This window comes from Calonectris borealis, chromosome 13 (genome assembly GCF_964195595.1).
Source record: "Calonectris borealis chromosome 13, bCalBor7.hap1.2, whole genome shotgun sequence".
NCBI classification, from domain to species: domain Eukaryota; kingdom Metazoa; phylum Chordata; class Aves; order Procellariiformes; family Procellariidae; genus Calonectris; species Calonectris borealis.
This window is the reverse complement of record NC_134324.1, coordinates 24,042,070-24,067,740: the sequence shown is the minus strand read 5'-3', so window position 1 is coordinate 24,067,740 and position 25,671 is coordinate 24,042,070. Positions and strand designations below refer to the sequence as shown.

The 25,671-nt window shown below is 46.9% G+C and overlaps 2 protein-coding genes across 8 annotated transcripts; one reads left to right on the top strand and one right to left on the bottom strand.

Annotated features, from left to right (window-relative positions):
- Window positions 1–131: 131 nt before the first annotated feature.
- AIFM1 (apoptosis inducing factor mitochondria associated 1) lies at window positions 132–18,961 on the bottom strand. 7 transcript variants are annotated; one of them, XM_075162633.1, is made up of 18 exons: window positions 18,831–18,959; window positions 17,148–17,290; window positions 16,170–16,297; window positions 14,002–14,092; window positions 13,004–13,033; window positions 11,180–11,292; window positions 10,918–11,048; window positions 10,013–10,103; window positions 9,153–9,237; window positions 8,433–8,509; window positions 7,133–7,241; window positions 6,337–6,444; window positions 5,137–5,225; window positions 4,916–5,056; window positions 4,230–4,372; window positions 2,290–2,414; window positions 1,515–1,711; window positions 132–359 (listed from the first exon to the last, which is right to left on the bottom strand). In XM_075162633.1, the coding sequence occupies exons 7-18, from the start codon at window positions 11,010–11,012 to the stop codon at window positions 288–290; spliced, it is 1,332 nt and encodes a 443-aa protein (XP_075018734.1). In that variant the 5' UTR covers window positions 11,013–11,048; window positions 11,180–11,292; window positions 13,004–13,033; window positions 14,002–14,092; window positions 16,170–16,297; window positions 17,148–17,290; window positions 18,831–18,959; the 3' UTR covers window positions 132–287. The 7 variants fall into 7 exon arrangements, with proteins under 7 accessions (XP_075018734.1, XP_075018730.1, XP_075018731.1 ...); XM_075162629.1 differs by lacking the exon at window positions 16,170–16,297 and having other exon boundaries at window positions 18,831–18,961; XM_075162630.1 differs by lacking the exon at window positions 17,148–17,290 and having other exon boundaries at window positions 18,831–18,961.
- A 97-nt stretch (window positions 18,962–19,058) lies between these two features.
- On the top strand, window positions 19,059–24,965 carry MARS2 (methionyl-tRNA synthetase 2, mitochondrial). The gene is made up of 3 exons (XM_075162624.1): window positions 19,059–19,292; window positions 19,469–19,803; window positions 23,736–24,965. The coding sequence occupies exons 1-3, from the start codon at window positions 19,085–19,087 to the stop codon at window positions 24,912–24,914; spliced, it is 1,722 nt and encodes a 573-aa protein (XP_075018725.1). The 5' UTR covers window positions 19,059–19,084; the 3' UTR covers window positions 24,915–24,965.
- Window positions 24,966–25,671: the final 706 nt, after the last annotated feature.

Sequence of the window (25,671 nt, the reverse complement as noted above, 5' to 3'; positions counted from 1 at the left end):
GCTGCGAAGCGCTGCAAGAAAAAAGGCAGCTCTGCAGGCTTCTCCGTTGTCGATACAAGGGAAAAACTGACAACAGCCGGCAGCACACTCCCCTTTCAGAACGAGCAACGCAGAGGTGCAGGAAGAAGGCATTTAACTTAGAACAATCTGACTTTATTGGTGCAAACATTAGAACTCTAGGTGACTGGAAATATTCACAAGTACTCAGAGGAAGCTGTCTGAGATGAAGGGGTGCACACAGCCAGCGGCCCCTACTCACTCCTATTGCGGTGTTCCCATTCTGGAGTTTAGTCTTCATGGATGTTGAAAAGCTTCGCTACTTCGTTGAGATCATCGTGCTCCTCCCCATCTTTGATGATCTGAAGGAAGGAAGAATGCATTAAAACCTGCACATACTATAAGCAACCAGTGCTGCAAGACTGTACCTGTGATGAATTTTTTAGATCCTCTCTGAAGCTCTGCTGATGACAACTACCAACTTAGGCAGTCCACAACATGGCAACAGTACTTACTACAGCCACATTTATAAGGGAGTTTTAAAGGTAGCATTATCTGCCTACAGGAGTGGCTGGAGTTAAAACCAACCTCACTATCCCTGTAGGATTTGTTTCTGGTGTCTGGGTTTCCCTTTACAGCTGGGGAGAACAAGTATCTTCAAAAAGTGATTCATCTCAACTCTGAGAAGATAAGCCAATCTCTTCGCAATGACTTAAGTGGCTTAAACTTGCAAACCTATCTTTTAGACAGAGACTAAGAGGCCAAGGATCCTGTACGTACTTGGCTCTCTGATTTAGAGGAAGGGCTGCTAAGAGAAGGAAGGAAAGGATCTCTCTTTCATGGGGACAGGAGAAGTAACAGGTTTAAACTGCATCATGAAAGCTTCAGATTAGATACCAATGGAAACTTCCAACATTAAGAATAATGCATTTTGGGACAGATCACCTGGGGATAGTGTGGAATCACTCTCATAGTTTAAACTACTGAAATTCTCCAAAGATGTTAAAAAATGACCTAAGCATAGCTGATCTTACCTTGGAGGATGGAGACAGACTATGGGGGATGAAGACAGACTAAGCACCTACTCAAGGCTGCTTCTAACCCTGACTTTTGTGGCTGTGTATCTAGGATGATAGATGTTTAAGACTGTTTTAGACACTTGTATATTAGACAACGTAGCACAAAAATAGGACATTTCACTCTGATGCTCAGTCGCATGTGATTCTTGCCTGTACTTATTACAGACCTGAAATTACAGCCATGCAAAGGCAAGGCTTGAAGCGTAAACCTGATTCAAGTAATTTCTGTAAGAATTTTGAACAAACGTGCAGAAAAGCACAAGGACATCTCCCATAATTCACCCAAGACCGGACTACCATTAGATATTCGACAACTCTGCTCCAGACAGAGCATCTGCATTTATTTATCCTCATTTTGAATTAGTAGATTGATTTTTCCACAAGAAAATCCATGATCTAAGCAAGCCTCACTGTTCAGCATACTAGTCCTGTACTAACCTTTCGAGCAATAGGCATCCTGTTGAAGATGTTCCATAATACGATTCCTACCACAACTTTATCCCTGAGGTAGAAAATGACACCTTTGCCATAATCTTCTCCTTGCTTTGGAACTTGAGGCGTTGGTGAAAAGCTTGGAGAAATGCGAACTTCTGAGGCTTCTGCTTCTGTTTCACTCTCTGATCGAATACCTGTCCCTAATGCAAAGATAAGAGATATCAAACATCCAGCACAAAAAAAGCAGCAGCTATTTGCCTGGGATGGTGAAAGCAGACTAAAGAGGGTTCTGCAAGAGACTGAGGTGTTTTTCTTTGAATTGCGTCAAGCAGAAGTTAAGTTTCAGTAACATGAGAATGAAGCAATCCTAACATGAAGCACAACACTGACAATTCCCAACTTCCATACCAAATGCAAAAGATAGAACAGTCTACTTCTTCCAGGCAGCATATACAAAATAAATATGCTTAGATCGACACAATCTCTTTTGTGCAAAAACTGACCATTTTATTGCTATGGAGGAAATTAAGCTTCCCTGGGAAAAAAGTTTTAATTTTGGTAAATGAGTTACATGACGTCTTCTTGGAGGAATGTTATGTTTTAATCACATTTTAATATCAAAACCAGCCTTTAAAGCTTGGTCTAGAAAAGAAGCAAACAGATTGATATCTCCTAGTGCTCTACAGGGAGATCAGACTGACTCTGTGGCCACTACATAGAGCGAGACACAAAAACCTTCATGCATGGAGACAGCTCCCAAGCATGACTATACCCCTACCTGATTGCTCCGTTGCACTTTTCGGTGTGTCTTTTGCTGTTGCTTTAGCAAAGACTCCTACTGTTGGCAAACTACTGTCAACAAGGCCAATGGCTTCGTACCCTACATTAGGGCCCAGATCGCTCCTAGGAATGAAGCAGAAAAAAAAAAACATCATTTGTAGCATTAGTGAGACAAATACAAGGCAATTCCATCCAGTCCCAAATCCTTAATGACAGTTTTGTGCGAGAGAGATCATGGTTTGCAGGCTGACTGGCACACATTAGTCTCTTCTGCATACATTAGTGTGGAACAAGGACTCAAGACCCACCAAGTCTAAGGCCATCAGTTTCAGAAGAAACCAGTTCAATGAACAAAAACTTAAAATACTTAAGGCCTGCACCCTTGAAGGAAGCTGGGTGGCTTCCAAGAGCTGCATATATCTCGACCCTTTAGAAAGTCACACATCTGACCTCAGCATTCAGATGTGAATATCGGGACGCATTTAGTAGGTACTTGGAAAAATCTTCTATGTTACTTGCTTAGTACAAATGTGACTAGGAGACAGAGTTGGGGCAGAAGCAAGTGTTCCTCCGGGTCCCAGTAAGACCATTTGATCAAACTTCTGGCAATGCTGTGTTATAAGCCCTAGACTTTGCAGCATAGACAATTATTTAGTGTACATCTCAGAGAGAGCATTTAAGGAATATTAAAGAGAAGAACACATTGCTGTAACATCTCCTTGAACTGGGCACCAGCTGAATTTGAACTGGGGTGCTTATAGGAGTCAAAGCAGCTGTGGTTTGGGGCCCAGTAAGTACAATGTGTCAAAAGTGTTCCCAACTATGCTGAGGAAATAAATGCATCCTACAAAACAATTTGGGTGTCTCTGAATGTACATCACTACCTTTCTGGCCAGAATCCTCCAGCACAGCCTGGGGTTACTGAAAGGAATGCCAATAACATGCCAGCTAACCAGACTAGGCACCCAGCAGTGGGTAAGTCAGAGCTCAGGAGGGATCCTGAACATCCTGAAAAAATGCAAGAGGAGTTTTTGCTATTTGCCAGCACAGGAGAAGGCAGTCTCACTCAGTGCGGGCTGGCAAAGCCCCAGAGTTAACACCTGTCAACAAAACACAAGACCGCAACTCACAATCCCCCAACTGCCTGCATCTGTGTCATGGTCAGAGTATCCTGAAGAAAAACACACAATTGAAATGGATGCTTCTGTGTCCTTGTTTAAAAGTGAAGTGAGAAACTCTTCTGGGTCCAGAGTCCGTGCAGTATAGACCAAGTGTTCAGGTAAACAACAGCAAGTCATAACTATTTTTGAGGGGATTTCTCCAAGAAAAGTAAAACTCCTTTCCCCATATTTAAACTCCTGCTAAATTTAAATTTCTGATCTTGAGCTTTTGTGTTATTTTTTGTTTGTTTGGGGGTTTTTGTGTTTTATTTTAAAAAGAACTTCAAAAACGTACAGCAAAACCGCCCATTTTCTCAATACCTCTCTCTGGAAAACAACAAACTTACATGTATGGTCCTGGATGCAGCAATGCATTGCTACTAAAATATCAGTTCAGCTGATCAGCAAAGGTGCAACAACTGAAACGGACTGTGCTGCGGAACTTTAGATAATTGTAACAGAAAAGCTGCTGCTAAATTCAACCTGTAAATTAGCCTGCTTTGAGGAAGGGGCTGCTTTTTATTGCTACTTGCTTCGCGGAATGGGACTCATTCAGGGAGAAACTGGGATCTGCAGGAAGGAAAAACATTCCAGGTAGAGCAGCGAATGCTCAAATGCCCTCCCACTGCCTGAGCTTCTGGGAACAGGAAGCTGTACAAGGTATTTGCTGAAGTAGTTTCACTACACTCAGGAAACAGAAACCTTTACAAGGTGTATCTTTTCATAGCTCCTGCAATGTGGCCAAGTAAGAAATACCAAAAGAAGAAATCAACGTTACCAGAACATGGACTGATGCCAGTAGGGCTTCGCAGCTCCTGTCATGTTCTCTCCAGCTAGTCTTCCACTCACAACGGCATGATCATGGTGCTCCACACGTCTCCTACCTAGTTTGATATCATAGAAGCAGGCAGCATCCCCTGCCTTAAAAAGCATCATTCAGTGAGGACTGAACATTGACACGAAAGCTTAAATTAATGCACAAACAAAAGAGGCATTGGGAAGAGAACAAACTATGAACTGAGTTTTTCTGACAAACCCCAAACACCACCACCACCTTATCTCACTCCCCAGGCCACACAAGTCCCAATTTCTCAGCATTTTTCACCGATCTTCGGAAAAATAAGACAGCATCAGGTATGTTTTTCCAGAGGAACCAAAGTCTCGACTCCCACCAAAGGGACTCTTACACAATAGAGAAATCCGTGCTATCTTTAGGTTACCCCAACTCCTCTTACACAGCATAAATATTCAAAAACTCGCACAGTCGTTACCACAGCAACAAAGTGTGCTGTGGTGCATGAACAGACTCCACGGCTGCTGGCAGGATCTGCACTAGAATCGGTCTCATTACTTGCTATTTTTTGCCCCATTCACCTAATGGAGGTATACCAGCCCCCATAACTCTGTGCATTCTGATTGCATCAGCGTAACCAGCAGACAGAAAACTCCTCTGCACATACTCACCACCCAGATATTGGAGCGTGCCTGCAGCTCCGCATTCACCCTGAACCCTCCGAAGTCAGAGTCCACCTCCAGCCCAGCTGACTTTGCTAATTCCACATTAGGCTCCAGCCCTACTGCAGCCACAATGTGATCCGTCTCCACCTGTTTGGGAATTCATAATTATTATCTTAATTCTCTCAATGCCCCTGCAAACTTTACCCTCTCCCTGCTTTTAAATTTACCTTTCGGCCATCTTTCAGTTTAATCATCAGCCGATTGCCACAGACAGAGACGGACTTGACCACAGCGTTAGGCATGACATTAACACCCTCTGGAAACAAACACAGTAAACATAACTGCTTCCTCAAGGGTAGACAGATTTCAACTGAAGCAGGCATCTTTGGTGCAAACAGATGCAGGCAGAGCAGGGGCCAGGTTAGGAACCAAGAGAGAGACCACCTTGTCTTTGCTGCATGTGCCAGTACAGTTTTGAGTGAAGCAGGAGGAGAAAGAAACCCAGCTAAAAAATTTGAAAGAGCTACTTAAATGACAATCTCATTGTCATTTACATGACAATGTCTTATGTGATGACATGACATGCCTACATGACAATGTACATGTCTCACATGACAAGGTCACATCCAAAAGAACTCCCCAAGAGAGGTTTTCAGGCACTAAGGACATTCGATTACCTATTGCTCTGTCACATCCAGCCCCAGAGGTCTGACAAGGCAGCTTCCATAAACAAAAGTAAGTAACTCAGACCTGTGGGTTATCAGGCCCTGCAATCTGCAGCCCGAACTATACCCCTCCTCCCTCTATCCCCACTCCACTTACCAATGCACAGAAATATATTCTGCACTTAATAGAGCAAATGGAAAAAAGGTATCTCAGATTGTATCGACTTTAGCAGCTGAACACCACAGCAGCTGGCCTTACAAAGGTGTATGCATAAGGCATGGGGCTACACAACCCTTCTCTCAAAGTGACTCTAGCCTGACTGCATTAGGCTCTCAGAAGTAAAATTATTTGAGGCTAGAGCAACTCAGAAGAGGAGAACAGGCAGTTATCATATGACAACTTTGGTTCCAGACTACAGAGGCCGTTAAAGTAACTCGCAAGTATGGTAGTAGGGAGCATTCTGTGCAGGAACAGCCAGAGGGAAAATCTCACTGGCATGAGCGTGCATATTTGCTTGGCTTTCCCAGAGGAACTGCTAAGAAGCCAGAGATTCATGGCAGCTCGGTGCTAGCCAAGTGCCTGAACTGCAACTTGTTCTGTTCTGCACCTGGGCCACCACGCGAGGGACCCTGACTCCTGAGACTCCACTGACAGAACAAGCAGAGAGCTGTGTTTCACAAGGAAGAGCTATACAACAGCCGCTGGCCTAAACACCACAGCTCTGCCACTCGCAGAGGAGGAGCACTGAAGTGCAGCTTCACCTCTTCTGACTTTCTCTGTGGTCCAGTTGCTCAGATATTCAGGCAAGATTTTGCCCATATTGCCGTTCTCTGGAAACAGCTGAATCACCTCCAGGCCTCTGGTTCGTGCTGAAAGGAAAGCAAAGAGCAGGCTTCTTACAACCCGTGGATAAAGAGCAGCAGCACAGACTTCAGGACACAAGCATATTGCTCTACTTTACGCAAGGAGCCTGACAAAAGTTTCCAAAACTGGGAGTTCTGGCTTCCAGATTTTCCACAGGAGTCACAAAGTGACTGGCCACTGTATCACATACACCTGCAAACTCTAGGATAACAGACAGCAGACTGAGTAAAATGCTTAGTATTTTGGAGAAAAATTCCCTTATTAGAGAAATTACCATAAAGACACTACTCAAAAAGCTCCACGCACTTGACAGTAAGAATCCAACTGTTCACATCCTCTTCGAAGTAAGTTTTAGGGTGGCTTTTAGCACTGAGAGAGCAAACATAACTTTTTACGGGGTGGAATGACTTTGCAACACGCACTGGCCTGCAGAGCTTCCAGGAAGCCCAACTTACAAAAACCTTTGTGGTCAGAGGCTGCTTGACAGCTAATGAGAGAGAAAATGGAAAACCAGGTCAGGCCATACAGCCAACAAAACACACGCGTATTAAGGTTATTTCAGGCAAACCATAAGTCTGTGCAAAAACTCGGGGAATGAAAAGAAGTTTATAATGTCAGGCTGCTTAAATTCAATGTCTATCATTTCTGTCAAGGTGCCAGCTGAAGACAAGCTGCCTGCAGAAGCACACTTACCTCTTCTTCCCAGAGCGCAGGCCAGCTCACTGCCGAGAAAACCACCACCAATAATTGTGACAGACTTGACTTCTCTTGAAATCTTCTCCAGACTTTTGAAGTCCTCAATCTGAAAGAAGATTTATTCCCATTTCAAATATCCTCAAACAGGAATGGCAGCAGAAGATATTTTTCTCCAATTTCTCCCTTTGAAATAACAGCAACTCTCTCCCCAACTTCGAAAGGAAAACGTTTCTCCTTCCTCCTGTTCGTCTATTGCACAGGAAAAACTCTCTGGCTTCCTAATGTTTGTGCAAGCTTTTCCCTGTCCAGGCAATCTCAGATTCCTGCATTTCCCCCTAACATTCAAGAGAAATTACAATGAAATTTCGAGACAAAAATGTACTACAGCACATACAGTACAAGGATGCCACAGCTCACATCATCCATCTTTCCCTTCCCACAGTTGAGCAGACCAGACCTTAGGGGAAGTCCAGCACAGAGCAGAAATTTCCCATATGGCTTCTTATTCCTGATTCATTCCCTGAACTAGACTAAGGAGAAGGCTGCATACCTGTTCTAAACCCCATGTTTTCAAGAAAGCGGAGTATGTCAACAAAAAGCAACTCTACAGCGAAAACCAGAAGACCATTGACCACCTTCCATGTCTCTTATGCACTTTGTCCCAAGGCACAGGATGAAGGTGAAGAAATGCCACGAAGAAGGCATGGATATCAGTTTATTAGTTCATCAGAAAACTATTTAAGCCAATCCAAGAGCTAACATGAACACTCAACTTCATACTCAGCTCAAATTTCAGAGCAGGAGAGCAGTCTCTGTCCTGTCTCAGGCCAAGGCCAACCTCTTGCCTGCGAGCCGCAGAGCTGCGGCATGCACTTATTCAAGAGGGGTGTCAGGCTGCAATACTAAGCTAGCTTCCAGTGTCTCCTCATGGTCCTGGAGGCACACACTGCTTACAGTCCAGACTGACTTGCAGAGCTTAGATTGCTCGTGTTTTTAAAAGGCCTGACAGGTGCAGCAAAGTAATACAGGAGGGAAACAAACAAACAAACAAAAATTAACCAAAAAATCACACGTTATTACAGCTCTCAGGCCTGAGGTAAGCAGGACTCCATCCTGTTTACCGGCCTGGGGAAAAGCAACAAATAGCAAGTGGACTCCTGGTTACCAGCTGAGGGAAGCAGCTGCCGAGGCAAGGCTGTCCTGGACCCAAAGCAGAAGAGTTAAAAAGCTGAAAATAGTGTTAGCGGCTCCGATTTTTTTCAACCTCACCCCAGGACTAGCAGCACCTGGAGATTACCTTCCGGAACAGTGTCAGCCTTTGTTGTACATCTTTTCCTGCTCTTTCAATGGCGGGTAGGCTCCTTGGAGAACCACCTGAGGACAAGGTGGGAGAGAGAGAGACTAATGATACCATGGCCATGTCACTGGCTATCCAGACAATGCAAAGCTATCTTTAATCCAGACTGTGCTTTCCAAACTGTTACAATATGCTCTATTCTCTGTTGCTGTCTGGGATTTTAACATGAAAGACCTTCTGTGTGAGCAGTGGGTGACCCAACAGCCACCCAGGTGAAAAAGATCTAATGCACCTTGCTCCACTGACTGGAAACAGCCAGTCCCACTTTAACCACAAAGGGCTGTAGAACTCCTAGGGGTTAGATGCTGGAGCAGTGCTCTGCCCAAGCAAGAACTGGTTGTTCTGCTTGCTACTCCTACAGGCAGGATTTGAAGAAGGTGGCCTGTACAGGAGTTCCTTTTCTGAGCTGCTAGGGAAGTCACCTTTTCCTCCTCCCCTTCTGGTTTTCACAGGGCAAAACTCTGAACACCCCAGAGAAGCTAGCTGATGCAAGGCAGGTGAAAAACCCAATGGCATGGTTGTCTGTATGACTGCCCTTCATGTGACTGCTCTACCAAGTGTTTGACACATACTGCAGCACCTTCCTTCTCAGCTAAATGCCACTGGAATAAAAAGCCTGGCACAAGACAAAGAACAAAGAGAAAAAAACCAACAACTTACCAGTGGCAATTAGACATTTGTCATAGGATATCTGGGTACCATCACTGAGTTTCACTGTGTTGCCTCTAACATCCATATGCACAACCTGCAAAATGAAACAAGCAGGAGAGCTCGAGCCTCCATACACTGTAGGCCATTCGACTTAAACTGCATAGACTATCGATTAGAGAGGCAAACTTGGAAGTAATATTCTCCCACCTTTAAATTTAGGGAGGGTGGGAGAGGGGAAGGGAGAAGACTGGAAGTAGGAATTGAGACAACTTCTTTGGCAGCCACCATAGATCAGGTTGATCTTCCCAGGATCTGAGTCTAAGAAATGGACTCAGACACCTAGTGTAGTTCAACAGTAAGAGGAGTCACTGAAATCTTATTTTAGCAACATATAAAAAACGGAGGAAGCAAATATATTAGAAGCCTCACCATAAACTTTCCACCTTCCTGCTGCTTCTGCACATTGCTCTTGCTCACATTATAACCCGCTACTCAGATCGCTCTACTCTCCTTACCTCACCCTCTGACCGGTATATAGCCTAGTTCCCATTTTCTCACACCTTGTCTCTAAGCTCTACATATTCTTGTCCCATGCCCAAACTCTAGACTTATCCTTCCCTCTTCCTCATCTTCCCTCAGCTCACTACTATTCCTCATAGCTTCTCCCGTTTTCAAACTTCACTCATGCTGTCCTTAAAATTAGCATAATCCCTGCTTCATCACATACAATTTTCCCAAACTTGTAAACATTCTCTTCCTCAGCCAACCCTCCACACCACCATCTGCAGTTGTTTAGTTTCAGCTTAGAGCACAGGCTCTGCTTGGGAAGAACTGTACGATGCTAGAACAACGGCTGGTGCTGTACCCACCTTCTTGCCACAGAGAACTGCTACTCCACCATTTTCTACAAAAGGCAGATCACGAACAGGCACATAGAATGACGGCGGCTGGAAATATATACTGAAAAAAGCTCCATTATCAAATGGGTTCCACTTTCTCTGTGATACCAGCTATTCAGCAATTACCAATGATACAAGGACAACTCTATGCATCCACAACAAGCTCCAGAATTCTTATTTATCTATTTTTAAGAATTAGGGTCTTCACACTGTTGAAGTTCAAGGGTTTAGATCAGTAAGAGTTTATCACAAAAGTCACAAGAGTCAAACGTGATCCAGGGTCTCTGGAGCTCTGCTCTAAACCATGAAGCTAGACCCTCACCTTTACTATTAACTTATTTCACAGTAGAGAAATTTCACCACTTATTTCTGCCAGTAGTGGTGTATGTCTAAGGGAATCACAGCAAGATTCAAGAGGTATTAAGTACCGAGCTAACTCTCACGTGTGAAGCAGCACTCCTCTTGACAAGTGCCAGCACTGCCACACCTTTCAGTCTGCTCCTTAGTGCTCGACTGACTTGTTTGTAACATCTCAGCATCTCCGGGAAGCCACGCTCCACGAGTCCGCAGCCTACACCGTGAAGGCTCATGGACTCCGCAAGGCAGTCAGTCAGCTACTCCAGTGCAAAACAACACACATGCAATGCTCTGTCCCTTCTTCGATCAGCCTAGTGACAATGCACACAGACACACGCACACCCCAGGGCTCTCCTGACAGCAGACATGAACACAGAAATCTACCCAGTGATTTGTCCACACAGCACTCTGGGGTCCTCCAGAGCTCTGCAGTGGCTCTCTCACAAGAACAGTTCGATCACCGTCAACTTTTCATTAAACACTCTTCTTCGACCTTGCTACCCGTAAGTGACACGTACCTCCTTTCCTTGCCATTCCACTGTTTGAATCGCAGAGTCTCTGTCACATTTGGATCATCTGAAAACCATAGTTCTTTGGAAAGAGGTGGACGCATATAGGGCAGGGCAGGATCTTCAGACACAATCAGCACCTTCAATTGGTCATTAAACACATCAGCTGTACCGATGCCAGGCAAATGGCAAAACATACCACAGAGGCTCTGAGGCAAGCACAGTATTCAGTCATCCACACAAGTCTGCTCTAGAACAGGGCATCTCTTACCCGGGCACCAGGGTCACGAGCCCGAATGGATCTGGCAGCAGCAAAAGCAGCAGTTCCTCCACCGATCAGCAGGAAAGGAACGTGAGATGGGACCTCAGGGCGAGCTCCCGGAGCTGCAGGGGACAGATTGGACAGCTTACTGCAAATACAGCAGGGAAAACGGACCAGCCCCAAAGAACAGAGTATGTCACTAGATGCCTTTCACAATCAGACTTCCTTTGGCAAATTGCCCTTCAAATACCTTCTCCTCCCCTTCCCTTCCACCCCAATATACTTCCCAAGAACGATGCTGCTGCTTCACTCAAAGCTGGCTCCCTGCATAAATCAAATTGTCAGATTTCAGCAAATTATTTTTTCTAGCTAGATCTGCACAGCTGAGCTCAATGGCAATCGCAGAGTTTTGGAATACACTAGTAGCACAGCTTTTATCACATGGCTTTAGCTCCTCTATTACAGATCTACTTTTCCCTGGTATAAGACGTTGAGAATAAGGATGATCTACATAAAAAGCTTGAAATACCACTATTTGGACAGCCTGTTAACAGTGTCCTGGTTTTGGCTGGGATGGAGTTGATTTTCTTCCTATTAACTGGTATAGTGCTGTGTTTTGGATGTACTATGAGAATAATGTTGATAACACACTGATATTTTAGTTGTTGCTAAGTAATGTTTATGCTAGTCAAGGACTTTTCATCTTCCCGTGCCCTGCCAGGTGTGCAGGGGGCTGGGAGGGAGCGTGGCCAGGACGGTTGGCCCCGCTGGCCAATGGGCTATTCCATACCATATGACGTCACGCTCAGCATATAAGACTGGGCGAAGAAGAAGAAGGGGGGGGATGTTCAGAGTGATGGCCTTTGTCTTCCCAAGTAACCGTTACGCGTGACGGAGCCCTGCTTTCCTGGCGATGGCTGAACACCTGCCTGCCGATGGGAAGGAGTGAATGAATTCCTTGTTTTGCTTTGCTTGCGTGCGCAGCTTTTGCTTTCCCTATTAAACTGTCTTTTTCTCAACCCACGAGTTTTCTCACTTTTACCCTTCCGATTCTCTCTCCCATCCCACCTGGGGGGAGTGAGCGAGCGGCTGGGTGGTGCTCAGTTGCCAGCTGGGGTTAAACCACGACAAACAGGTTTCAAGCCTTACTCTGAACGGGTGCTACTTCTCCAGCAGACTCTTGAGGAGCTTCATTTTATAAATTGATATATTTAAAAATGCTGCTTACATTTGCACAGCTGGGTGAAGCGGTTGCAAAGTCAAAGACCCACAAAGTTCACGTCCAGCATTCAATACACAATTTCAGGAGCTTCATGTAAGATCAAGACATTCTCTGTACAGTAGATTCAGGATAGCAAAAATGCTTGGCCTCTACTCTGGCCAAACAACGCACTAGAGATCCAACATTCAGGTTTTACAGTAAGTGACAGTTTGCTGAGCTAGCAAGAGGGACACAGCCAAAAGATTATTCAAAACACCAGAAGAGATATGGCCTGGGTGTCATTCAAATCAGAAAACAATTTTCAAAATTATTTGGAAAATACAAACTGCAAAGTGTTTGATCTAGCTGCATGTCTTCTTTAAGAACACAAATCAACTTGTGAGCAAGACCAAAACTCTGCACTGGCCATTCAGTGAACAGTTTATAAGAAAGTAAAGTTCCCTAAAATGCCAAGGCATATTTTTCTGTGATTGTATTCTGAAAGGAGACCAACTTTTGAGTTCCTACCAGAATGCATTTCCACCCACATGCAGATCCTGTTTCTAAGCAACATGCAGTTAAACCGTATGTAGGAATAAAAGAGTCAGTTAAATATTACCATCAAGACTCACCTGCTGTGCCCCGAGAAGCAGCATCTGTATCTGAAAGAGAAGACACTGACTTAACTCAGCGAAGCGCAGGCTATCAAGGACGCTGCAGTTCGGAAGCTGCAGTTCAGGGCTGACTCAAGGAGCCCATAGAATTAACAGGCTCTCCACTATACAGGGACAGAGTCTCCAGAAATGTAGACTTACCAAGACCTCTGCTTCAGCATTTAGGCTCTCACTCTCTGTCCTCTAGCCTCAACCCGTATAAACATGTTTTATCCTCTCCCTCAAACTAAAGCAATCAGTTTTCTGTCCTGTCTGCAGGACATTCTTTCTGTTGGTTTCCTAGTAAAGTGACATAACACACCCTATCTTCTATGATCTAAAGCCACTGTTATTACGAAATATATCATCCTTTGGCTCAATAGTTCAGATACTGCAGTTTGAGATCTCATAAATTAAGAGACCTTCAATGAGCAACCTGTGGTCCACATAGGGCCTGCAAAGCACCATCAAGAGCCTCACTAATTGTCCCAATTCCTCCCTCTACATGTGGCCCAAGCATGATACTTCTCGCAAGCCCAGCCCGCTATGCATGGGTCAGGGATGTGGCACAGCACAGAGGATTTTGTGCTGGCAGACCACATTATCCCTTTGGAATCACAATGTCTTTGCCAGACTGTGTAAAGGTAAAACCCAAAATCAGGGCTAACTTCTCTTCTTTTATGACAGAAGGCATAAATGGCAGAAAGGAGCCCCGAGGGACAACCGAATTTATCCTCACAATGATCTGTAAAACAGAGCCTTGTTCTGGGTCATGGAAAGCTAGCACCATCTTCTATGCCGGGAAGACATGGGAATTCACAAACAACAGACCGCACCGAGAAGTGACAATGCTGTGAAGGCACAGCTTATGCTAATCTGTGTTTTCAGAAGGGCTCTGTTCCATTTGTTTTAGAGGTCTCAAGTTAGCAGCTTATGAAAACCAGACCCAAACCTAGAACTAGCAGGCTAGTACCCACCGGAAGGAGACGATTCACTTTGAGATCGCGTAGTTATTGTTGAGACACGGCTGGTGAATCGCTCTTTTTTTTCTCTCAATGTTCTGTATACCTGGAGACAGACAAGGAGATATTTACCTTGTACATCTTACAGCATCAAGGTACCATTCGGCTTCTACCCCCCCGACAGGCTTTTGTCTATCCTGTTTGCTCAGAAAAGCCATCTGCTTTCAATTGAAGCTCACAGACCAAAATATACCTCACTGAAAAAAGTGCCTATAAAGGTATGTGTATATATACACACAAGAGGAATGCACTCAGAAAACGATCTGCTCTACATATGATGTGATGCATCTCAGTTGTCTGGTTGCTTTCCATAAGCAAGCAATCAACCTTTCTGCAGATGTTTGGCCTTTGGGCTGCAGAGCTGTTTCAAGAGGAACCAGATACAACAAAGGAAATGCAGTCAAACAAACCCCAAGGCTATTTGCAAGCCAGGCAATGGCACTCGGCACAACACAAGGCTGCAGAAGACAAATTCAAGGCAAAAAGCAACTCCCAGCTTCAAAAGCCTAGAGCAGGTGGACAGAACAAGCAAACCACCTTACTGGCTTCTTTAGGCCAGATGTTACAGGCACGGTGTTAGCAGTGGTAACATCACTGACGTTAGCAGTGCGCTTCAGCCACGGGAGCGTGGCTGTTCTAGGTGACAGCCTTCAGCTGGAAGCGATTCCCGAGTCTGAATGCTGATCTTCTGTTTATTTGTCTTTAAACCTGGGATACAATATAAGCATAGCCTGCATGTTCTGGGGATACAATTTAGTGGTACAGAAAAGGAGGGAGCATCTTTTAAGACATCATATTAACTTCCAAGAAAAATTGGTAATGTAGAGAAGCAAAAGACAGTGAGACTGCTGGAAGCAGGTCACAGTATGATATTTCCCCACACAGTTAACAAATCCGAGGGAAGCAAACAATTTTTTTAAGGCAAAAAAATTTGCCTTAAAAAACTAGCCTTGCTAATAATCCGTATCACATGTGCACGACATTAACTTTCATTTTGCATTGTTTATAAAAGAGAAAAAAACTATCCAAACAGTCTGAAACACAACCATCTATCCAATTTCTGTTTTTTGAATTGTGAAAGAATATTAAAACTGGAACATTTCCAGCAAGAAATAAAAGCCTCCTAAATGTAAAGGCACGACAGGTAATGCTGCAGCTGATGCCAAACTACTTACTGTTAGCTAACCGAGTGTTATGACATCCAAACTATGTTTGAACAAAAGTTAATTCCTTTGGGGAACTGAACTCTCTTTTACTCCCTAGACATTTTACCAATCTCCACAATCAGGTGTTTTATAACATAGCAAATAGTCTCAAACAAGAACTGAGGAATTCAATGCCAGGCACAAAAAAGAGCACAGGCAGACAAAAGCATATCCAGGGAACTGAAACAATGTAAAAAATATCAGAAAACAAGAACTCATCATGAAAAGAATTAAGATAAAGGTATTTTTAAAGCCTTTTGCTTAAACATATAAAAGTCAAGAACTACTTCTGCTTTTGCAAGCAGAACCATGAAGTTTTTAAGTGAGTCCGAAGGGCAGCATACAGCAAATTAAATCTGATCCCTTAGAAAAAAATGACTATTATATACATGCAAAATATCAAATCAGGTCTTCAGGATAAATTTTTCCAAAGGGACAATGCCAAAGGAATTGGCAGAAACATAGCTGTGTACTTTGCAAGATAATGGAGTGATATTTCAGTGCTCTTCTCTGAAGAAATCACAAAGAAAAGTCTTCTTTTACTTCCTCTAGCATGCTTATATTTAGTTGATTATTTCCCTTTTTGTATGCCAACATTACTGATATCAGAGTAGATGTGTTAATTAATTTGTGCCTTTCTGATGGTTACAAATTGAAAATGGCCAGTTTTAGTTTTAGATTTATTTAATGTGGAAAAGTTAATTCTAAGGCAATTTTTCCCACTAAGAACTACACTGTTTGACAATATCAAATTTGTAAACTTAAATTATTTGACAATGTCCCCTGAAATTAAATATCTGAGGCCAAGGAGCACAAAGACGGTTTAGTTAAAGTAAATGGCTAACTTGGTATGACATACAGAAAGGTACCCTCCCTCCACCCTCACCCAATTAAAACACATTTATTTAAGCATCTTACATAAGCTCCTGTCCCAGTGACTGTTCCTCCTACAATTAAGTATAACAATAGGTTGCTGCCAGCTTTGCCAGGAACACCTGAAGACGTCAGTGATCTAGAAGGGCATCTTAGATGAGGACATTGCAAAACTGTAGGTGAAGACAGGCAATGAAAGACAAGAGAGGGAAATAGCTGAATATTAAGAAGGACTCTTGATTAAACAGATATTGGGAAAAGCAGAATGTGCTTTGTAATTTCAGTTACCTTGTTTGTCAAAAAAAGTACAGCAGGGCACCATAAAGAACATTTAAAGGGAATAGGAAAAGACTTTTTCTCCATGCACTGTTTTGAATTTTTTTCATTTCCCAGGAGCCTTCTCCACGTGAAGAGTTTCATTAGGAGAAAATCAGGACTCGGAACTTTTAATGAATATGATCCTCTAAGAGAAAGAATTTCGAAATAAAGATTTGTATGATGTAAACTTAGGACCCATCCACTCCTAGATAATGCTGCTATTCCTCAGCTGTCTGGGAATGTGATTTACTCTCTAAGTCGGGCTGAAACGCTTTATCCTTTTGAATCTTTTGAGTAGGACATAAATTTATGCTCACCAATTTTGGGTTGATTTGGTATACTTACACAAGCTAAACACTGATGTTCTGAATTGAGATTTGGCACAGAATGTTTTACTTTGGTATCCAACTCTCCCTGAACTATGTGCTACTACCACATACAACAGACAGAGCTGTCGTTGGTCATAGTATGTTAAAAAAGTGTCTTTATAGTAAAGAAACCTAAGAGGTAACTGAAATTACAGTTTAAAAAAAAATTATCATAAGAAGTTAATTTCCAGCCAGCTCAGTTAGCTCCCCTTGAAGTTTTCTGAAGGAGGCAATAGCTACAGAAATAAAAAGCTAAGTAAAGTTAGCTGAAGTACAGCAAATGCTTGACAGGAGAGATGTATTGCAGCTTCTTTCCATGAACTACCTTTCTACTTACATAGGCACCCGCTCCTAATGTTGATAAGCCCACAATAAGGACAAAAACAGAACTATCGCCTTTGCCCCCGGGCACACCAGAGCTAGCCACTTGTCTGCTCATCTGCAGTTTTATGGGAACATTCCAGCGTTGCAACAAGTTGCCTAAGGAATATAATTTATTAGAGAAAAACACAAAAAGACTGTCAATACAAAGTTACGTTTTGAAATTTAGAGACCAAGTGATTTCTGCAACCAAGTAAACAAGCTACTTGTTTGAAAAGCCCAGTACCACATCTGAGTGACTGTAGTGAATCATTCTCTGCCACAACAAACGGCTCCAGGCAGTTGTGGATACCAAAAACATCTATAAGATCAAAGAGTAACTGAACAAATTAATAGCAGGAACATCTACCAGGCAGCTAGAAAGTCTCTCTCCAGCTGAAGGAGCCTCAAGCCATGTATCGCTGGGAGAGTACACCAGAGATGCGCGTGTACTGCGCCTCTGCTGTGCTTACACCCTTCTCCAGGCCCTTCTGTCGGAGGCAGGCGCCGGTCTAAAGATGCACTTTGCTCCACCACGTGTGAGCAGAGGCTAACGTAACCTCGTTAGGACAAGCAGAAGGTATGGTTATACCAGCAAAAGGCCCCTTTGCCAACACAGCTTATTCCACTGAGGTAAACTACCAGCAGAAAGAGGCGTCTGCTGGCAGAACGGGCATCCCAAGGGAAAAGGAATAGCAAGGTTTGCCAACCCAGATGAAGGCCTCTACCAGCATGCAAGCAAGACAAAGAGCGCACCTAGCTGAACAGCTATATAACATCGTATTTTACCATCGTTTAATCACAGGCTCCGCCCGTCCCAATTAGATCTCTAAATAGAGCCTCAGGGTGATTGCTCTGAGCCTGTTTGTAACAGAGCCAGCCAGCTGAAGCCTGCAGAAGTGGTTGGGCTTTTCTGCAGAACGTGTTCCCACCTGACGCAGAAAACACCTTCCGCCTCCTCCGACCCTCAGAGGACACGCAAACTGCTACACCCGTTTGATCTCTTTGCCTAAACACACATATTTGTGATATAAACCCGCAGCAAAACTACAAGCATCCAAATGTACGCAAACATGCTACATAGCTCCACCTGACTTACTGTTTCCCAAAACAGAGGTGTTTTCCCTCCCGCTCCCAGGAGCATCTGCACCTCCACCACCCTCTCAGTACCCTGGGGCCGTTCCATCACCACGCCGTTTTTCACCCACCAGCCTTCTCTGATGTGGCCGGCGGCGGAGCGGAGCAGCCCGTCCTGCCGGTGCTCCAAGGGCAGAGCGACGCCCCGCGCCGATTCCGCCGCCAAAAGCGTTTTTGCCAAATTACCTCCTAATTCGGCAGCGCCCAACGCCGCTGGAACCGCGGTGCGGGTGCCCTCTGCCTGGCTAACGGGAGCCCCGAGCAAGTTCCCGACCGCGACCTCCTCCCCGGGCAGCGGCCCAGCGGGGAGGGGGCTCTGGGCCGCCGCTCCGCCCAGGCCCGGCGCCGCGGCAAGGGGCGCCCCGACCCGCCTGCGGGAGGAAGCCAGCGGCAGGGATCCCTCAGGGAGCCCCGGCCCCGCCGCCCCACGCGAGACCCCGGGACCCGGGCCTGCCGCACCGGCAGGGCCCCGCCGGCCCGCCCGCCCCCGTGCCGGGGGAGACCGGCCCCGGCCCCGGCTCACCTGCGGCAGCGCGGCCCCGCGGCGCGGGGCTGAGGGGGCGCAGGGCGCGCGCCAGGCCCCCCGCGGCGGCGGCGGCCACGCGGCAGCGGAACATGTCGCCGGTCGCCCCACGCCGCTCCCGGTCCCGCCGGCCCGACCCCGCCGCCCGCAGGGCGCATGCGCCGCCGCCCGCTCCCCATTGGCCGCCGCTGCCGCGCCTCCGCCGACCCTTCCGGGCGGGCCCTCTGCCCCGCCGTCTCTATGGTGGCGCCGCCATGTTGCGGCGGCCCCGCCGCCTGCTGCTGCCGCCCCGCCGCGCCGCCGCCACCGCCGCCGGGCCGGGCCGCCGCCTCTTGCTCTCCACGCCCATCTTCTACGCTAACGGGCCGCCGCACATCGGGCACCTCTACTCCGCCCTGCTGGCCGACGCGCTGCACCGCCACCGCAGCCTCTGCGGCGCCGGCCCGGGCCGCCTCTCCACGGGTGAGCGTGGGCCCCGGCCCATCCCCGGGGCTCACCCACCTCCCCCGGGGCCGGTCCCGTTCCCCGTGTCCCCAGGCTCGTCCCGAGCCCCTGTGTCCCCGCGGAGGAAGGGGGGGCCGGCCCCCGCACCCCCTCCCCACGGCCCCCGCGACACCCCGGCCTCTCTGCCGTTTCAGGGACCGATGAGCACGGGCTGAAGATCCAGCAGGCCGCGGCCGCCGCAGGGACGTCGCCCCCGGAGCTCTGCGAGCGGGTCTCGGGCCTTTTCCGCCAGGCCTTGACCCAGGCCGCCGTCTCCTTCACTGACTTCACCCGCACCAGCGAGCCCCGCCACCAGCGAGCCGTGCGTCATTTTTGGGGCGCCCTGCGGGACGGCGGGGCACTCTACAAAGGGTCTTACGAGGGCTGGTACTGCACTCCCGAGGAGTGCTTCCTGCCCGAGAGCCAGCTGGCCGAGCGCAGGGATGCCCAGGGACGCCCGTGCAAGGTGTCGTTGGAGACCGGCCATCAGGTAATGGCACCTGCACCGTCCCGGCACACTCGTCTGTTGCTCTGGTCTGGCCAAATTTGGGGGTGTTTAATGCTTCCTGTAGCCTTTGGTAATTCTCGTCAGCTGAGACTCGCCCCTATTTCATAGAATGTCTCTTCTGTGTTTATAGTGGTGTGTGGCTACGCAAGGGAGAGCTGCCAAAACCCCAACCGGCAGATGCAAATTTCAGCCGTGTGCCATGGGAAGGATTCGGCTGCTGCTGGGTCCCACAGGCTGCTGGCCTGGAAACAGTGTTTTAAAGCGGTGATGGAAGAAGTTAGCGGTACGGAAGGATAAAGGTGTTTATAACTGAGGTGTTCATTGGGTGGCCGGAGTATCAGACCTGTTTTGTGAGGCAATTCAGTTTGGCCTCTGGACGCTTTTCATCAGTCTTGTTGCATGGGTTTCGGCCCTATGTAAAACACCGTAACATCATCTGTGGTCTAGTCTGATGACTGAACAGCGGTGCAGCCAGGAGCGTGGTACCTCACTGGGAGCCTCTCTGCCACTGCGTTTTCTGTGAGGTGTCAGGAGTTACATTATTTAATCCAGCAGTTGCAGATAATCATGCTTCAGAGCTAAGCAGAGGTTATGCTCTTGTGGTATTTGTACGAGGCTGGGGCATAGGAGTGTTGGTTCACACAGAAAGGGATACGTTGGCAAATAATATTTCTTGATAAAGCACCTAACGTAGTTAGGGAAAAGATAAGTTTCCAGACAAAGAAAAAATTCTTTAGATCTACAATAGAGTCAGCAGGCTTCGAAGTCAAATACACCCTGAGAACAATTAGTTGCCTTAGCTGCACATCAAAATGTCCAAGAGAAACGGTAGTGTGCATGGTGCAGAGAAGATTTTGCAAGGTGGTGGAAAGAAGTGGTAGGTTTTTATCTCCAACCAGAAAGAGACAGTTGGGCAGTTCATTGCTTGAGGGTTTTGTGAAGGAAAAGGGGGAGTTTACAACATGCTGTAAAACCCATACTTCTGGCGAGTCTCTGATTTTTGGTATCCGGTAGAGCCTGGGGGTGAAAATGTATAGCTTAGCTTTGAATGATGTTCTTTAGGTCTTCCTTGAACGCTGAGAGATCAGAGTCTGTTCTGTAGGAAAATATGCTCCTTCTTCACTCTGTTACTATGCTTTTGTGTCATTTAATGCGCAGAGAAGCTGGAGAGGAGCCTCCAGAGGCTCCCAGTGTGGTCAGGGTACGTTGCACAGACCTACAAGAGGTCGAGGGAACTGGGCCAGTTTGGTTTGGCAAACAGGATGCAAAGGGACAAGCTAATAGCAGCCTACACCCATTCGCAGGGCAGTTAGAATCATAGAATCATACAGGTTGGAAAAGACCTCTAAGATCATCGTGTCCAACCGTTACAAAGAGCACAAAGCCGTAGGCTTCTCGGGGGTGCCAGGTGCAAGGGGTAATGATGCCACAAGCTGTGCTGCGGGGTCCGGCTGGGCATTAGAATAAGCTCTTTCCCCAGGAGGGCGGTGCAATCCTGGGGCAGGTCCCCAGCGAGGTGGGGGAGCCCGATCCTTGGGGTGTCCCAGCCTTGGCTGGGTAAAGCTCCAGTCACCCTTGGCTGGTGCTGTGAGCAGGCTGTGGGGCTGGAGAGAAGTGGAGGGCCTGTCCCACCTCCGCTGCTCTTGTTTCACGTGTTTGTTCTGGTGGGTTAGTTTACCTGTAGAGTGAGCAGATGCTCTATTGCAGGACCAGGAACTGTGTTGTTCTGTATTCGCTGGGAGGGGAGCTGCATTTATTGAAGTATCGCATTCATTGCTCAGGCCCAGCCGGGGGACAGTTGGTGCATGTGAGGCTGCAGGGATTCTCTTTCTGATGAGGAAATGAGCTGGAGCTGGGAACTGACTGTCCAAGGGGAGTTGAAAAAGCCCTGGGGCGGTTGGTAGATAACAAGCTGAATGTGAGCCAGCAGCGTGCCCTGGCAGCAAAGGCAGCCAACGGGATTATCTCGGGCTGTATGAACAGGAGCAAAGCCTGTTCAAGAGACGTGATTATCCCCCTCTACTCAGCACTGTAATGACCACGTCTAAGTACTGCATCCAGTTTTCTGTCCCCCGATACAGGAAACACGATTTAGAAACTGGAAGAAGTTCAGTGGAGGGCACCAGGATGGTTAGGATGCTGGAGCACTTGCCATTTGAGGAGAGGCTGAGGGAGCTGGCTTCTTCAACCTTAGAGAAGACAAGATTTTGGGGGGGCCTAGTGGCAGAATCTGCCCAATAGCTACAAGGAGGTCATCAGGAGAATGGAGCCAGGTTCTTCTGATGGCACGTGGCAGGAGGATGAGAGAATGGGCGTAAGTTGAAACAAGAGGGGTTCAGACTGGATTTACAGAGAAACTTTTTCTCCATGAGGACAGCCAAGCAGCAGAATATGCTGCCTGGGGAAGTTCTGCTGTCTCCATTCTTAGAGGTTTTCAAGATGTGTCTGGCTAAAGCCCTGAGTAACCTGTTCTAACCCCGTAGGTGACTCTGCTGTGAGCAGGAGGCTGGACTAGAGACCTCCTGAGTCATCCTGTGCTCCTAAGGTCAGGACTGTTTGAAGGTCAGGAGAGACAGCACGCAGATTTCTCTGCAGGGCAGATGTTCCAGTAACTGTTCACAGGCAAGCCTTGAACAAAGACGCTGGTTTTGCAGGTTGTTATAATTACTCTGCTCTTTATCAACCCCTCTGTATGCTCCAGGCTCTAACTTACCAGTTCTCAGGAGACAGCCATTTCTAATCTCTTCCTCTTCCCACTGAGCGGCTTTCTACTCACCTGTCAACTACCTTTTCTGCAGGGAGCTAGCTGATCGGTAGCTCAGCTCTTAGCACTTGGCAGACGATGTGAGGTGGGCTCTTCAGAGCCAAACACCAGACTTGCCTAGCATTTCAGGAGAAATGATTGCAGGTCCCACTTTGAGTTGGCTTTTGCGTCCTGAGTTGTTACCAAAAGGATCACTGGATTGTGTAAAAGGGAATACTGGATGGAGGACATGGCATTGGCTCTGTGTGAAGTGTTATTCCTGGACAGAGTGCTGAGAGCTGGTACCCAGAAACTGAAAAAGATTATGGAAGAACATAAAGGATTTGGTGGGGGCAGGGGGGAAACCAAAACATTTTTGTGTAACTTGTTTATGATTTCTGTAGGGAAGAATATTTCTTTTGGGGTGACCTTCTAATCAAGTAAGCAAAGGTAGTATTTCCCAGGCCAAAGCTTATGCTTTCTTATCTTAGAGCCTTATTTAGCTTTAAAAGGTAAGAATTCTTGACCTAGCCATAGATCTCTTGAGTGCCTTTACACAGCTCACTCATACCGTATCTACCCACAAAGTTTTCATTGATATAGCTAAATATGTCATTTAATGAATTTAAATGTGTGGTAGAAATGCTGTTAGCGCTTTAACATGATGACAGGTGAACAAAGTTAGCAACTAAGATGCACTAATGCTTAAACTGGGGAAAAAGAGGAACATAGCACCTGGGAGAAAAGCAAAGGCATGCACCAAGATTGTTAGTAAGGCAGTAATTAACAATGAAATTTTGTCTTTTCATGGTTTTCTAATATTATTGCAAAACTACGTTTTTAAGAAAGTGTATTCTCATCTCCCTAATTCTTGCCTGATGACACATAAATCTGGCAGGTAGAAAGGTATTCCTTCCCTGGGGGCACGAGCATCTTTAAAAGCAGGGTGCCCAAGTCCTCATGTGTTGCCCTGGGGAAGCCAGGGAGGCGGCGTCTTAGGAGAGGAGGTTCCTACTCCTCATAGAAAGATACCGGGGCTTCACACGTGGTGGGGAGCACGCCCAAACACATAGGGAGCGTCCGACAAACTCCACGCTGAGAATGCTGTGTGCAAATTGTAAAACTGTTTGCAGAGCGTTTGGGCCATAATTCTTTTCTCCTGCCTTCTCAGGTGCACTGGACCAAAGAGGAGAATTACATGTTCAGGCTCTCGGCCTTCCGGGATCCGTTGCGGAAGTGGCTCCGGGACAACCCACATGCCATTTCCCCTGACCCTTTCTACCAGTGCGTGCTCCGCTGGCTGGAAGAGGACTTGCCAGATTTGTCTGTCTCTCGTGAGAGCAGCCGGCTGCAGTGGGGTATCCCTGTTCCCAGTGACTCAACACAAACTATTTATGTATGGGTAGATGCCTTGGTGAACTATCTGAGCGTGGTGGGCTACCCTGAGACACACGGTGAGTGGTGGCCTGCTGCGCACCATGTTGTGGGCAAGGACATCCTCAAGTTTCATGCTGTCTACTGGCCAGCGCTGCTGATGGCAGCAGGGCTGGCTCCCCCCGCGCGAATCTTTGTGCACTCCCACTGGACTGTCCGTGGGCAGAAGATGTCCAAAAGCCTGGGCAACGTGATTGACCCCTTTGCTTGTATTGGGCAGTACACAGTAGATGGATTTCGGTACTTCCTGCTAAGGCAGGGTGTACCTGAGCGCGATTGTGACTATTATGATGAGAAGGTTGTTAAGCTAGTGAATTCAGAACTCGCAGATGCTCTTGGGGGGCTTCTGAATCGGTCAACAGCCCTCAGCATTAACCCCAGCAACACTTACCCTTTTTTCTCAGAGTCTTGTTTTCCAAAGATCTTGGATTACAGGGGGACAAAAGCCGTGGGTAGGGCTTCTGCTGAAGACTATGAGTTTGTGGCATCTGTGGCTTCTCTGCCTCTGCAGGTGGCTAGTTATTTTGAAGGTTTCCAGATCTACAAGGCTTTAGAATGTGTTGCCCTGTGCGTAAGGCAGACCAACAGTTTCTTCCAGAGACACAGTCCTTGGAAACTCAACCGAAAAGACCCTGCAGAGGAGCTCTGGCTTGACACCATCATCCACGTTACGCTGGAATGCCTGCGTGTCTATGGGACCCTCCTGCAACCTGTGATCCCACACACTGCAGACAAGTTGCTTTCCAGGCTGGCTGTTGAGCCAGAAGAGAGAGGTCTCTCGGGTTTGACATTTCTGCCACGCTACAACGGGAAGCCGTGTCCCTTTGAAGGGAGACAGCTTGGACCTGACACCGGCGTCTTATTTCACAGACTAGAAAAGTCAAGACAGCATCAAATAGAAACCAGGAAGCTCTAGTCTCTGACAAACAGCTTCTGAAAATAAAAGCCTCCGGGAACTCCCGCAAAATGTTGTCTTTGTTAAAAGCATGTTCCTCCCATTTCTTGGTGGTGGTATAAAGTGGATGAGTGGAAAACCGGACTGAGCAGGGCTGTGCTGTCCTGCCTGGTGACGTGGGAAGCAGACGCACGCGGGCAGATTGGTTGCGTGAGCGGGGCTAAGAGCTAGGAAAGCTGCTCGGGTAACACCCTTGAAGGAGCACCTAATTAGCTAAGTTGGTGACAGAATGAACTGAAGACACAGCCTAGGGTTTGAATATTGCTGCTTTTTTTCCCCTGATGTATTTTAAGGGACATAAAAGGCTGAGGCAAATACTTATCCCCTTAAAATAGGGAACTCTTCCTATACAGTCTTGGCGCTCCACTAGAGAGCCCTCTTGCCTATGTCTCGTGTCTTCCTTCCTGGCCCCTTTACCTTGTCTTTTCTGATGTGAAGAGCGGGTCAGGTGCTCTGCTGAGGACATTTTAAACATGAATGTGGCAGCCAGTCTGCTCAAAGAACGGGTCTTTCCTGGGGCTTTCTCAGCGTTGTCTCTACTCACGCAGGAGAGGGCTGAGCGGCAGTTCTGCAGCTGGTGTCCTGATCTCGTCTTGACTTTGCCCCGCAAGTTTTTGGCCAGGGATAGTCAGAAATGGTTTCCTGGTAACATCTCTGGGATGTAGTCCAAGTGGATCTGTTGGGTCCATCAGCTTCCTCTATGGGCCAGAAGCTCAGT

What these genes read in the sequence shown, in the direction of transcription:
- AIFM1 (XM_075162629.1), bottom strand. Translation starts at nt 18,924, where the DNA reads ATGTTCCGCTGCCGCGTGGCCGCCGCCGCCGCGGGGGGCCTGGCGCGC. An exon ending in TGGAATGGCAAGGAAAGGAG is followed by an intron (nt 10,104 to 10,917) that starts GTACGTGTCACT and finishes AGCTTTTTTCAG; the next exon opens with TATATATTTCCAGCCGCCGT. An exon ending in AACTGAAAGATGGCCGAAAG is followed by an intron (nt 5,057 to 5,136) that starts GTAAATTTAAAA and finishes ATTCCCAAACAG; the next exon opens with GTGGAGACGGATCACATTGT.
- MARS2 (XM_075162624.1), top strand. Translation starts at nt 19,085, where the DNA reads ATGTTGCGGCGGCCCCGCCGCCTGCTGCTGCCGCCCCGCCGCGCCGCC. An exon ending in CCCGGGCCGCCTCTCCACGG is followed by an intron (nt 19,293 to 19,468) that starts GTGAGCGTGGGC and finishes CTGCCGTTTCAG; the next exon opens with GGACCGATGAGCACGGGCTG. An exon ending in CGTTGGAGACCGGCCATCAG is followed by an intron (nt 19,804 to 23,735) that starts GTAATGGCACCT and finishes CTGCCTTCTCAG; the next exon opens with GTGCACTGGACCAAAGAGGA.